We start from the raw sequence: 12,028 nt of genomic DNA, 5'->3' as shown, positions 1-12,028 counted from the left end.
CCGAAAGGTGGAAATAACCCAAGCGTCCCTCCACAGATAAGTGGATAAACAAAACGTATACATGCATACAATGGAGTATTACTTAATCATAGAGAACTGAAGCTCTGATACATGCTATGACACGGATGAAACTTGAACACATTATGCTGAGTGAAATTAGGCACAAAAGGACAAATATCATGATCGCACTTATATATCTAGAAAAGTCAAATGCATGGAGACCAAAGTTTATCAGTGGTTACCAGGGGCTGGAAGCGGGGGAAAAGGGAGGTATTGGTGAAGGGACACGGAGTTCCTGTTAAGGGTGATGGAAAGAATTGGAAACAGATACTGGTGATAGCTACACAACGTGGTGAATATAATTAATGCCACAGAGTTGTACACGTGAAAATGGTTTGAAATGGTAAATGTTGTGTTATATATATTTTAACACAATAATTAAAAAAAGAGAAACAGTTCCCAATAAAGGGGAGCCCGTGGAAAACAGACTGCTGGTAACCCTTCTGGGATTCATGCTAGTTTTTCTCATGTGAGAATGATATATAAACTGAGCCTCCATTTACAGACTGGGAGTTTCCAGGGCAAGATAGGGTAACTCTGCCACTCTTTTCCTGACTGAGAACTTGTGCTAATAAGAGTAAGGACCACCAAAAATGCCGTGTGCTATTACACAAGTATTAGTTCTGGATCTCAATCAGTCTACTATTTGTGTGTAGTAGGCAAGCTGCCATCTTTGCAGGCCTAAAGTTTGGAGCTTTATATCAAGATTGTACTACTGTTAAACACAGACGTGCATGTAACTAATTCACTAGCAGTTGTGAGCAGGGCAAACAGTTTCTTTCCTACAGGAAAGAGAAAACTAAGTTTGTTGGTTTTTTTGTTTTAATTGTCAAATGAATGTATTGATTCCTTTTACTCTAAGCAAGCCTGAATTATCTGCAACAATTCTGTGTTTTTCAAAACTAAAGCATAATAAAAATTAGGGTAGAAGATGACTGTCAGCGTATTTAGAGGTTTCGCTGGCTTCCAGGAAAGAAGGGCAGCACTTAAGGGCTTATGTGTGGTTTGAGGACAGACTGAGACATATGTTTGGATTTGAAGATCAAAACTGAACCTAAACTTGTAAACATTCCATAGTTTAGTTTTTAGAAATTTAGCTTTGCTGAAATGCAAATGAAACATTTTGTTCTTCAGGGTTTCTAGGCATTTAGGACGGATGATTTTAAGTATACCTCTATGCCTATATAGTAATCAAAAAAAAAAAAAAAACAATAATTATTCAACTAAATGTCATACTCATTGCCCATGCTCCGGCTGCCCTGGGTTGGTTGGTTTTTAATGTTTGTTTGTATAACCTATCACTCAGCCAATTTTTCACAGGCCTCAGCAGCCAGCAGGCAGATTCTCATTTATTCGTTGCAGTATTTACCAAATATTTATTGAGGACCTGTAAGTGCCACACACTGAGCTAAGAGCTGGGGAGAAAACTCTGAATACAATTTTTTTCCTGCATTAAATGATCTTAAAGAGGAAGTAGTGAATCAGTGGTAAAATTCTTGCCTCCCACGTGGTAGACCTGGGTTCTGTTCCCCACCAGTGCGTCCCATGTACAGCCACCACCCATCTATCTGTGGAGGTTTCTGTGTTGCTATGATGTTGAACAGGTTTCAGTGGAATTTCCAGACTAAGACAGACTAGGAAGAAAAGCCTGGCAGTCTACTTCTGAAAATCAGCCATCCAAAATCCTATGGATCGTTAACGGTCCTATACACAACTGATCATGGGGATGGCACAAGACTGGGCAGTGTTTTGTTCCATTCATGGGGTCCCTGTGAGTCAAGGGGCAACATGACGGCAGCTGAAACAACTATAAAGCCACTGGCAGCACCATTCAGTAAGGCCTGTAAGAGGGAAAGGATTACTTGCTAAGATAATTCTGTGGAGACGCACCTCACCAAAGGTTTCCCACAGAGAGTGACAAGCTGCCTCTTGAAGAGAAAACGAGATTTAGCGTGGTGAAGAAGCCAGAGAAGAACATTCCAGATGGAAGGAAGAACACATGGAATGGCTCATGGGGAGAAAGAGCATTTGGTTCAGTGCACATATTTCATGATGGTCGGGCTATAAAAGTTTGAGGGAAAGTGTGGTGAGCTTCTCCAGGGAATGTGCCAGATCCGCTGAGCTGGTTTACTTCAGGTCACACAAACACATGGGAACTTCCTTCTTCCAAACAGGAGCCAGGAGAATCTTCTCACACAACCATGCGTGGGCAGAACACTTTTCAGGCATTTTAGAAGGATAAACTTGAATTTTTAACCACAGAGATTTACTGCCTTCTGAGAATACATAAGAACAGAAGCTTTTATTTAACACTGTGTCACTAACTTTACCATGCACAATCAAGAAAATACTAAAAAATAAATCTCCTTGGTAAATCATTGTTTGGAGACACCACTTAGGCATCTTCTTGGGAACTGATAAACTAAAAATTCAGTTGTTGGTAAAGAGAGGCAGGTTTCTGCGCTCAATGGCAGACCTTGTGACAGAGAGTATTAGGCACTCTTGCCTTCCAATCCGTTTTACAGCGACTTTGTGTGTAGACCAGGTGGGTGCACTTTACCATGGAGTTTCCTTCTAGGTAAATGAGTCCCATCTGCCAGGAATGTTAGGGATGGTGAGGAGTGACAAACTTTTATAAATGATCACAGTGTTCTGTGCCTCCATCAGTAGAAATTAATAGGAAATAGTACAGATTGAGGAGCCGTGGTGGCACACTGGTTAAGAATTCGGCTGCTAACCAAAAGTCAGCATGTTCAAATCCACCAGCCACTCCTTGGAAACTATATGGGCAGCTCTGCTCTGTTCTATAGGGTAGCTATGAGTCAGAATCAACTTGATGGCAGTGGGTTTAGTACAGATTAAGGACTTCCACAACACATAAAAATTTAAAAGTTGATTCCAAACCATTTCTAAAATACCCAAGGCATTATCAAATCCTAAGGACAGCTAAGAACGTACAGTTCTCAACCAAGTAAACTCCCAACAGGTTTTGTGGCAAGTATGTTATTTATTTCTCTAAAAGGATGGCTTTTTCTCCCATATTTGATTTCAATTATATTCTTTTTGTCTCAATATATTTCTTTTATTTTGTAATGAAATAATCTCTCATCTTGAAAATGAAAAAATAAAGACAGATACGTGTATTAATGCATTTTTTTTTCCTGAACTTCAGTTGTAGAGAAAATGGACAATGTCACAGGTGGCATGGAGACATCTCGCCAAACCTATGATGATAAACTCACAGCAGTGGAAAGCGACCTGAAAAAATTAGGTAATCTGCCATGGCAATGAACCATTAAGTTGAATGCCCTAACCCTACTTTCTATCAATCCCAGCTTCTTAAAATGACATTGCTATAAATTCACATTCACCCAAAAAGACATTAAATTTTTGTGTTAATGTGTTGACTGTTTCTTCATGATTTAAGTCAAAGACTTTTAAAGTTAGGACGAATTTTGGAGTTGATCCCCTGAATAAAACTATTATGTGCCAACTCTGAAGATCAGTCTGATCTAAAAGTACCACAAATACCCTTTATTAAAAACTATCTTATAAAATTCTCAGTAAATTCCTACTTTAAATTACATAGAAGAGTTATAGAAATTCATATCCTATAAAGTAAAAGTCTCCGGCCTATTCTCTCCCTTGATTTTTGTTTCCATTTAAAAAAAAAAGAAGAAGAATTTCAGTAAATTTAAAAAGCAATAGATTATTTCCTTTTGCCATCATACTACGTAATGACCTAAAAAAAACAAGGAAAACTCCCTCTCCCTCTTTGAGAAAGGCATTCATTCACATTTGTCAGGCCTGGTGTAAAGCACCCTTTCCAACTCCTCAGGACCCAGTTGAATAGATATGTGCATTTTACTAATGCAGAGCAGCTTTCATACACCACAGATTTTATATCCTCAGTAGAACGCATACCAGTGAAGTCTCTCTGGGATCTCTGACATTACCTGAACACTTCTCCATACCACCATTTTAAGTAAAAACATTTCTTATTCCAGGGGACCAAACTGGGAAGAAAGCGATAAGCACCAACTCAGAACTTTCCACCTTCAGATCAGACATTCTGGATCTACGTCAACAACTTCGTGAGATCACAGAAAAAACCAGCAAGAACAAAGATACATTGGAGAAGTTACAGGCAAGTGGGGAGGCACTGGTGGACAGGCAGAGTCAACTAAAAGAAACCTTGGAGAATAACTCCTTCCTCATCACCACTGTAAACAAAACCCTGCAGGCATATAATGGCTATGTCACTAATCTGCAACAAGATACCAGTGTGCTCCAAGGCAATCTACAGAACCAAATGTATTCTCATAACGTGGTCATTATGAACCTCAACAACCTGAACCTGACCCAGGTACAGCAGAGGAACCTAATCACTAATCTGCAGCGGTCTGTGGATGACACCAGCCAGGCTATCCAGCGAATCAAGAACGACTTCCAAAATCTGCAGCAGGTTTTCCTTCAAGCCAAGAAGGACACTGATTGGTTGAAGGAGAAAGTGCAAAGCTTGCAGACTCTGGCTGCCAACAATTCTGCCTTGGCCAAAGCCAACAATGACACCCTGGAGGACATGAACAGCCAGCTCAGCTCATTCACAGGTCAGATGGACAACATCACCATTGTCTCACAAGCCAACGAGCAGAACCTGAAAGACCTGCAGGACTTACACAAGGATGCGGAGAACAGGACAACCATAAAGTTCAGCCAACTGGAGGAGCGCTTCCAGCTCTTCGAAACGGATATTGTGAACATTATTAGCAACATCAGTTACACAGCCCACCACCTGCGGACGCTGACCAGCAACCTGAATGAAGTCAGGACCACTTGCACGGATACCCTAACCAAACACACGGATGATCTGACCTCCTTGAATAATACATTGGCCAACATCCGTTTGGATTCTGTTTCTCTCAGGATGCAACAAGATATGATGAGGTCAAGGTTAGACACTGAAGTGGCCAACTTATCAGTAATTATGGAAGAAATGAAGTTGGTGGACTCCAAGCATGGTCAGCTCATCAAGAATTTTACAATACTACAAGGTAAGTGAAAATTCTGACTTTGTATCGGCTATTTATTGCTGCATATTAACCAATTACCCTAAAACTTGGCAGCTCAGAATAACAAACGTTTATTGTCTCATAGTTTCTGTGTATTGGGACTTAAGGAACAGCTTAGCTGAGTGGTTCTAGCTCAGAATCTCTCGTGAGGTTGCAGTCAAGATATCAGCCAGGGCTGCAGTCATCTGAAGGCTTGACTCGGGCTGGAGGATGTGCATCTAAGATGGCTTATTCACATGGCTATTGGCAGGTTTTCAGTTCCTTGTTGGCTGTTCACAGGAGGCCTCAGTTCCTCACTGTGTAGAATCACTTTCGTATCCTCACAACATGGCAACCGGCTGTCTTCAGAGCAAGTGATATAGGACAGCAAGGGAGAGGCCAGAATGCCCTTTATGACCTAGCCTTGGAAGTGACACACCATAGCTTCCATCATATTCAAAGAAGTCATTAAGGGGAGGAGAACTTAGGGTCCACATCTTAAAGAAAGGAGTAACTAAGAATTTGTGGATACTGCTCAAAGGTACTTAAATAACTATCTGTTGAATGAAAGATTGGTTAATTTGGATTTCCCAGGGCCTGAGTTATTTCAGTGGCCCTGTGAATTGGGCTACTTTGAAGGTAGACCAATTCTTTATGTCATAAAGTTACCATTAAGGGATTCCTGTTTCCAAGTGTCATGAGTAGACATGTGGTTGGCCATCACAGTAACCTGTAAGGCCAAAGAGGAGGGAAACAACATGACCTGCATATAAAATCTGAGTTTTGTGCTTGTCCAGGTCATCCATATCTATTGAAGGTCCTTGGATTAGATTGTCTACTTTTGAAGATTTGCAGCAACCATATAGTAATAGTGGAGCCCTAGTGATGCAGTGGTTAAGTGTTCCACTGCTAACCAAAAGGTTGGCAGTTTGAATTCACCAGTCTCTGGCCACCCCAGAGTGAGCCCAGGAGGTCAGGATGTTTGGATTTTATTCTAAGTGTGACGGGGAGGTTTTAAGCAGGGCGGTGACGTGACCTGACTTATATTTTTAAAAGGTCACTCTGGGTGCTAGAAGGAGAGTAGATTAAGGAAGCAAGCGTGGAGGTAGGGAGTCCAGTGAGAGGCCAGAAGCAGTCAGTGGTGACTTGGAATGGAATAGTAGCTGTAGAGACAAAAGAAGGGGATGGATTCAGGAGGGGTGCAGGAGGAAGAATCAAGAGCAGCCTGCCCTTACCCCAGGCAGGCTTTAGAAGGCCTGTCTGCTCCGGGCCTGTTTAGAAGGTCCTGCCTAGCCTCCTCCCACCATGTCCTTCCTCACAGGGTCAAGGGCTGTACAAATTTGGAGTCCATGCTGGACCCTGGAGTTCCCCATCCAAAGTGTCCAAGACCTGAAAGAGCAGTCAGAAGGCATCCTTGTGTTGTAGGGGGTGGTGTGGACAGAAATCCAGCAGAGGGTGGGGAGCCGGTATGTATGCAGCTGGACAGGACTTGCTGGTTGGTCAGCTGTGGGGCGTGAGGGAAAGAGAAGAACTGGAATGTCTTGTAGGTTTTTAGCTTGAGCAGCTAGGTGGATGGCTGTATAGACTGGAGGGAGATAGAGAAAAAGAGTCCAGTTTAGACATGTTAAGTCGGAGGTGTCTCTGAGAAATGAGGGTCCCGACTCAATGTTTCTGAATCGCCTCAGAGCTTGGTTTCTGAGTGATACGTTCTTTTCACATACCCAAAAAAACCCAAACCCGCTGTCGTCAAGTTGATTCCAACTCATAGCCACCCTAGAGGACAGAGTAGAACTGCCTCATAGAGTTTCCAAGGAGCGCCTGGCAGATTTGAACTGCCAACCTCTTGGTTAACAGTTGTAGCACTTAACCACTACGCCACCAGGGTTTCCTCTTTTCACATAGGCTTTCCCATATCACATTTATCCCTTGTCTTATTAACTGCACTTTCTGTAAGTTGATCTGACAGGCTTCTCAAGCCAGCCAAGTATTACTGCCTTCAATTCAGTCTAATCATGGCTGCCTCCGGGCTTGGAATTGTTGTTGTTAGTTTTTGTCAAGTAGATTCCAACTCATGGCGACCCCATGCATACAGGGTAGAATTACGCTCCATAGGGTTTTCACAGATGTGACCTTTCAGAAGCAGGTCGCCAGGGCCGTCTGCCGAGGCCCCTGTAGGTGGGTTTGAACAGCCAACCGTTCGGCGAGTAGTCAAGAACTCAACCATTTGTGCTACCCAGGGACTCCCAGACTGTGAATACCACAGGGCATTCTGAGAGAACAGAAGGCTGAGGGGAGGGAACTCCATTTCTGAGTGCAAGTGTTCCCTGCCATATTTCTTGATCTCTTTCCTCTTTTTGGAAGTGAAAAGTAGCTTTCCTCTTTCTATATATACAGATCTCATCCTGGGGGTGGGGAAAAGGTGGGATAGAGCAGGATGGAGCAGAATTGCATTACAGTTGGCTTATGTTGGGCTTGTCTCTACAAGTTCAAAATACTCCCCCAGTTTCCAGGAAATTCTTATTTTCTCTCACTTAATGAACTCTAATGCCAACAGTACAGTTGAGCCACATAAGACAGTTGCCTCATTAAGAAGTGAAAGCTGAAGCTTCCCAGAACCTAGATGATCATGGAAACGAATATTAAGTAATGTGTTGGATCCTTGCAGCAGCTATCTCTATACCTATAAACCAAAACCTTATTAACAAAGCCTTATATTTCTGGTTACAAATAACATAAAGATTTTTATCCTAATTATGTACATGGAGGACTTTTGCAGCAGCTATCTCTATACCCATAAACCAAAACCTTATTAACAAAGCCTTATATTTCTGGTTACAAATAACATAAAGATTTTTATCCTAATTATGTACCTGGAGGACTTCATATCTCATAGCACACACCCTTGAGTGGGAAGTTCGCCTTACAGCCTGCTGCTATTTCTCCTCAAGCTGATGAGAGAATAAGCCCTGCTTTTTTTTTTTTCCTTAGTACAGCCAGAGGTTTTACTTCATCTGCTTTTCAGAGAGAAGCATAAGGGAGTAAGAACTAAAGCCATGGAATCGCACAAACCTGAGTACAAATACCAAGTTCCTCATCCGCTCCGTGCCTCAGTTTCCTCATCTGTGGCTACTTTTAAAGTTTCGAGGACTCAATTTAAAAAAAAAAAAAAAAAAACCGGTTGCCACTGAGTTGATTCTGACACAGTGACCCTATAGGATAGGGTAGAACTGCCCCATAGGGTTTCTAAGGCTGTAATCTCTATGGAAACAGACTGCCACATCTTTCTCCCTTGGAGTAGCTGATGGGTTCGACTGCTGACATTTTGGTTTGCAGCTAAGCACTTAACCACCGCACCACCAGGGCTTCTTGATGACTCAGTGAGATAATGTAATAGAACATTTAATGAAGCACCTCACCTGGGGTTAGCCAATATTAATGTCCAAATGTGAGTAAGTTCTGTTCCTGTCACAGAGTTCCTTGCTGTAGTTCCAGCCATTACGCTGCAGGGAAAAACAACACAGAACTTCATGTGCACAAAGAATAAAATTATACAGTGGAGTTAGGGCAGATTTGGGTCCAAAAGTCCTTACTGATATTTTTAGGGTGCCCAGCCCTGGAGATGAATCAGATTCAAGTGCTGCCCCCGGCTCATTTTTTCAGTCAACATTTATTGAGTGCTTTATGCCAGTCAGGTCCTTGGGTAGTACATAAGGTTTGTGCTTGGCTACTAATTGAAAGGTTGACAGTTCAGACTTACCCAGTGGCATCACAGAAGACAGGCCTGGCGATCTGCTTCAGTAAAGATTACAGCCATGAAAATCCCATGGAGCAGTGCTATTCTGTAACACATGGGGTCACCAGGAGTCAGAATCAACTCAGTGGCTACAGGTTTGGATGTTTTTTGGTTTATGTACCAGCCACACTGCTAGGCACTTGTGTAAACTGTCTATTTTCATTGCTACTTTTCCTTAAGGTGGAAGTTATTAGGAGCCCCCATTTACGGGGGAGAAAACAGAGGCACAGAGAGCCCAAGTAATTTATCCAATATCAAACAGCTAGTAAGTGGCAGACAAGTGTTAAACTTAGGTCTGTCTGGTTCCTAAGCCCAGGCTTCCGCCACATCACCCTCATGCCTTAATGATGGTTTAGGAGGAACAGATAACATTTTTGGAGAGGTCGAGATGACAGAGTTTGTTTTCAGGAGAGCAGTCAAAGTTCAATAAGTGATTGACTTTGAGCTGGACCTTGAGAGGTGAGTAGGAAGGCTGAAACGACAGGCAACCAAGTGTTATGAATTGAACTGTGTTCCCCAAAAATACGTATCAACTTGGCTAGGCCATGATTCCCAATATTGTGTGACTATACACCATTTTGTCATCTGATGTGATTTTCCTGTGTTGTAAATCCTACCTGTATGATGTTAATGAGGCAGGATTAGAGGCAATTATGTTAATGAGGCAGGACTCAGTCTGCAAGATTAGGTTGTGTTTTGAGTCAATCTCTTTTGAGATATAAAAGAAGTGAGCAAAGAGACAGGGGGTCTTCATACCACCAAGAAAGTACTGTCAGGAGCAGAGCTTGTCCTTTGGACCCTGGGTCCCTGTACCAAGAAGCTCCTAGTCCAGGGGAAGATTGATGACAAGGACCTTCCTCTAGAACCAAAAGAGAAAGCTTTCCCCTGGAGCTGACACCCTGAATTTGGACTTCTAAACTACTAGACTGTGAGAGGAATAAACTTCTGTTGAAGCCATCCATTTGTGGAATTTCTGTTACAGCAGCACTAGATAACTAAGACACTAAGCAAAGTAGATCAAGCAAGAGACCTCGGTTCTTCCCATTGTAGACCCCACCCTCCCGCCCCGATTCACTCCTCCAAACAAGACTGCATGTCTCAGGGTCCTTGAGAGCCAGCATTAGAATTATCCAGCCCATAGCCAGATGTTGAGAAACAGGTGGTTTAAATATACACTTCTCTGTGGACAATCAGATAGGCACTTCCATGGCCTTCCAGAAACCTGACAACCTAAAACTTGGGGTCAAAATCAAATGATTAATTCTACTCCTGGGTATAAACCCGAAAGAATTGAAAGCAGGGATGCAAACGGATACTTGTACACCAATGTCCATTGCAGCATTATTTACCATAGCCAAAAGGTAGAAACGACTCAAGTGTCTATCAACAGATGAATGGATAAATCAATTGTAATATACCCATACAGTGGAATATTATTCACCCATAAAGAAGTCCTGATACATGCTATGACATTGATGAACCTTGAGTGACATAAGTTCTGAGTGAAGTAAGTCACACACAGAGGTACAAGTATTGTATGGTCCCGCTTATATGAAATATCTAGATAGGCAAATACATAGAGACAAAGTAGATTCGTGGTTACCAGGGGCTTAGGGGAGGAGAAACTGGGGAGTTATTACTTAAGGGATACTGAGTTTTCATTTGGGGTGATGAAAAACTTGAAAATGAATAGTGGTGATGGTTATACACCATGGTGAATGTAATGTCACTGAATTGCGCACTTAAAAATGGTTAAAATGGCTAAATTTTTGTTTATAGATATTTTGCCACAATAAACTTTTTTTTAAAAAAATAATCACATGAATAACAAGAAGAGTTAAAGTGGTTTCTGAACTTTCTGTTTAGCACCAGCAGTTTTGCTGGAAAACAAATTTGAAATCTTATCTCAGGCTTAGGACACAGCAGGGCTGGCACCTCTCGATGCCGGCAGCTTGGTTGCCAGAGCAACACAGTGGTTTAAAGTCTTCTGCCCTCTTTGAACAGCTTCTTTAGAGGATTCAATGTTTCAAAGTCCCAAAGCTCTGGAGTCTGGAGACATGGGGAGGTGTCTTTGCTGGCAATGCAAACACAGAGCCACTCAGAGTTCTGTTACTGGTCAATATTCAGGCATTTCTGGAGCTGGTGAGGGTATCCTAGCATTCAGAATCCTGAGTCAGGAAACTGCCCACTTGGCCTTGACGTTTCGTTAAAATTTCAGCCAGTTTGAAATCAAATCTCCAGTCACTTTGGAGTTCTCTATGGGACTTCACATGTGCCTCCTCATGGAGTGGTACTGTTTTCTCCACTCTGAATTCAAGCTGTTACCGCACATGCTCGTAAATACTCTCACGTCGTTTATTTCATTGTTTTGCCTTTAAGGCACTAAATGTGGCTTATATTTTATTTCATTATATTTTCACTTCCACAACTGCCCAATAAAAGATTCAAGTAAGACCTAAATGCCTGAGATGATCCAGATGTTACTAAGCGATATCAGCATCCCAGGTCCTAGAGGAAAATATACCCTGGGCGTTAATAATCTCCTTATGAGGATCCAGTGCTGACTTTTAAAGTGGTTTTAGCCATTTTTTCTTACCTGTTGCCATCAAATGGATTCAAACTCATAGCGATCCAATAGGACAGAGTAGAACTACCTCATGGGGTTTCTAAGGCATGGCTGGTGGATTCAAACTGCTGATCTTTTGCTTAGCAGCCTGAGCTCTTAACCACTGTGCCACCACGGCCCCCATTTTTTCTTAGTGATTTTAAAAAGAAAAAAATATAATAAATTTCTAGCCCCATGTTAATGAGCAAAGCACATTGTATGTATCCCCTCACTATAAGACATATAAAATACATTTTCACTTAAGCTGGCATCAGAAGGAAGAGAGTGCAGCTTCCTTCTGTAGTTCTGTGATGGGTTTCAGCAGGCTGAGGCAGCTGCAGGTGAAGACACGGAGACATGTTTTCTGCCAGGAGTTTATCCACAGCCATGAATATTAAAAATTATTTAGAGAAAGACAAATATCCTATTTGTAATGGATTTAGTGCTTCAAATGGAAAATTCCATTTTTATACTAATCTAGCTTGGAAATCAATTGCAAGTGAGAATTTAGACCTTTAT

General features: G+C 42.0%; 1 protein-coding gene and 1 long non-coding RNA gene across 2 annotated transcripts in view; one reads left to right on the top strand and one right to left on the bottom strand.

Moving 5' to 3' along the window:
• LOC111749598 (uncharacterized) overlaps positions 1 to 12,028 on the bottom strand; it is a 98,723-nt gene that overhangs the window by 4,028 nt on the left and 82,667 nt on the right. The window contains exons 2-3 of the long non-coding RNA XR_010323484.1: positions 8,869 to 8,950; positions 8,528 to 8,611 (exon numbers count right to left, since the gene is read on the bottom strand). This is a non-coding gene — a long non-coding RNA (uncharacterized LOC111749598). The remainder of the gene's footprint in view (positions 1 to 8,527; positions 8,612 to 8,868; positions 8,951 to 12,028) is intronic.
• The window catches only part of COLEC12 (collectin subfamily member 12), a 231,332-nt gene that overhangs the window by 194,959 nt on the left and 24,345 nt on the right, over positions 1 to 12,028 (top strand). Inside the window, exons 4-5 of the mRNA XM_064294666.1 lie at positions 3,233 to 3,331; positions 4,068 to 5,114. Of these exons, the coding sequence (XP_064150736.1) occupies positions 3,233 to 3,331; positions 4,068 to 5,114 (1,146 nt within the window). The remainder of the gene's footprint in view (positions 1 to 3,232; positions 3,332 to 4,067; positions 5,115 to 12,028) is intronic.

Source organism: Loxodonta africana, chromosome 11 (genome assembly GCF_030014295.1).
Source record: "Loxodonta africana isolate mLoxAfr1 chromosome 11, mLoxAfr1.hap2, whole genome shotgun sequence".
NCBI classification, from domain to species: Eukaryota; Metazoa; Chordata; class Mammalia; order Proboscidea; family Elephantidae; genus Loxodonta; species Loxodonta africana.
The sequence above is the reverse complement of the archived record's forward strand: the minus strand, read 5'-3'. Positions and strand labels throughout refer to the sequence as shown.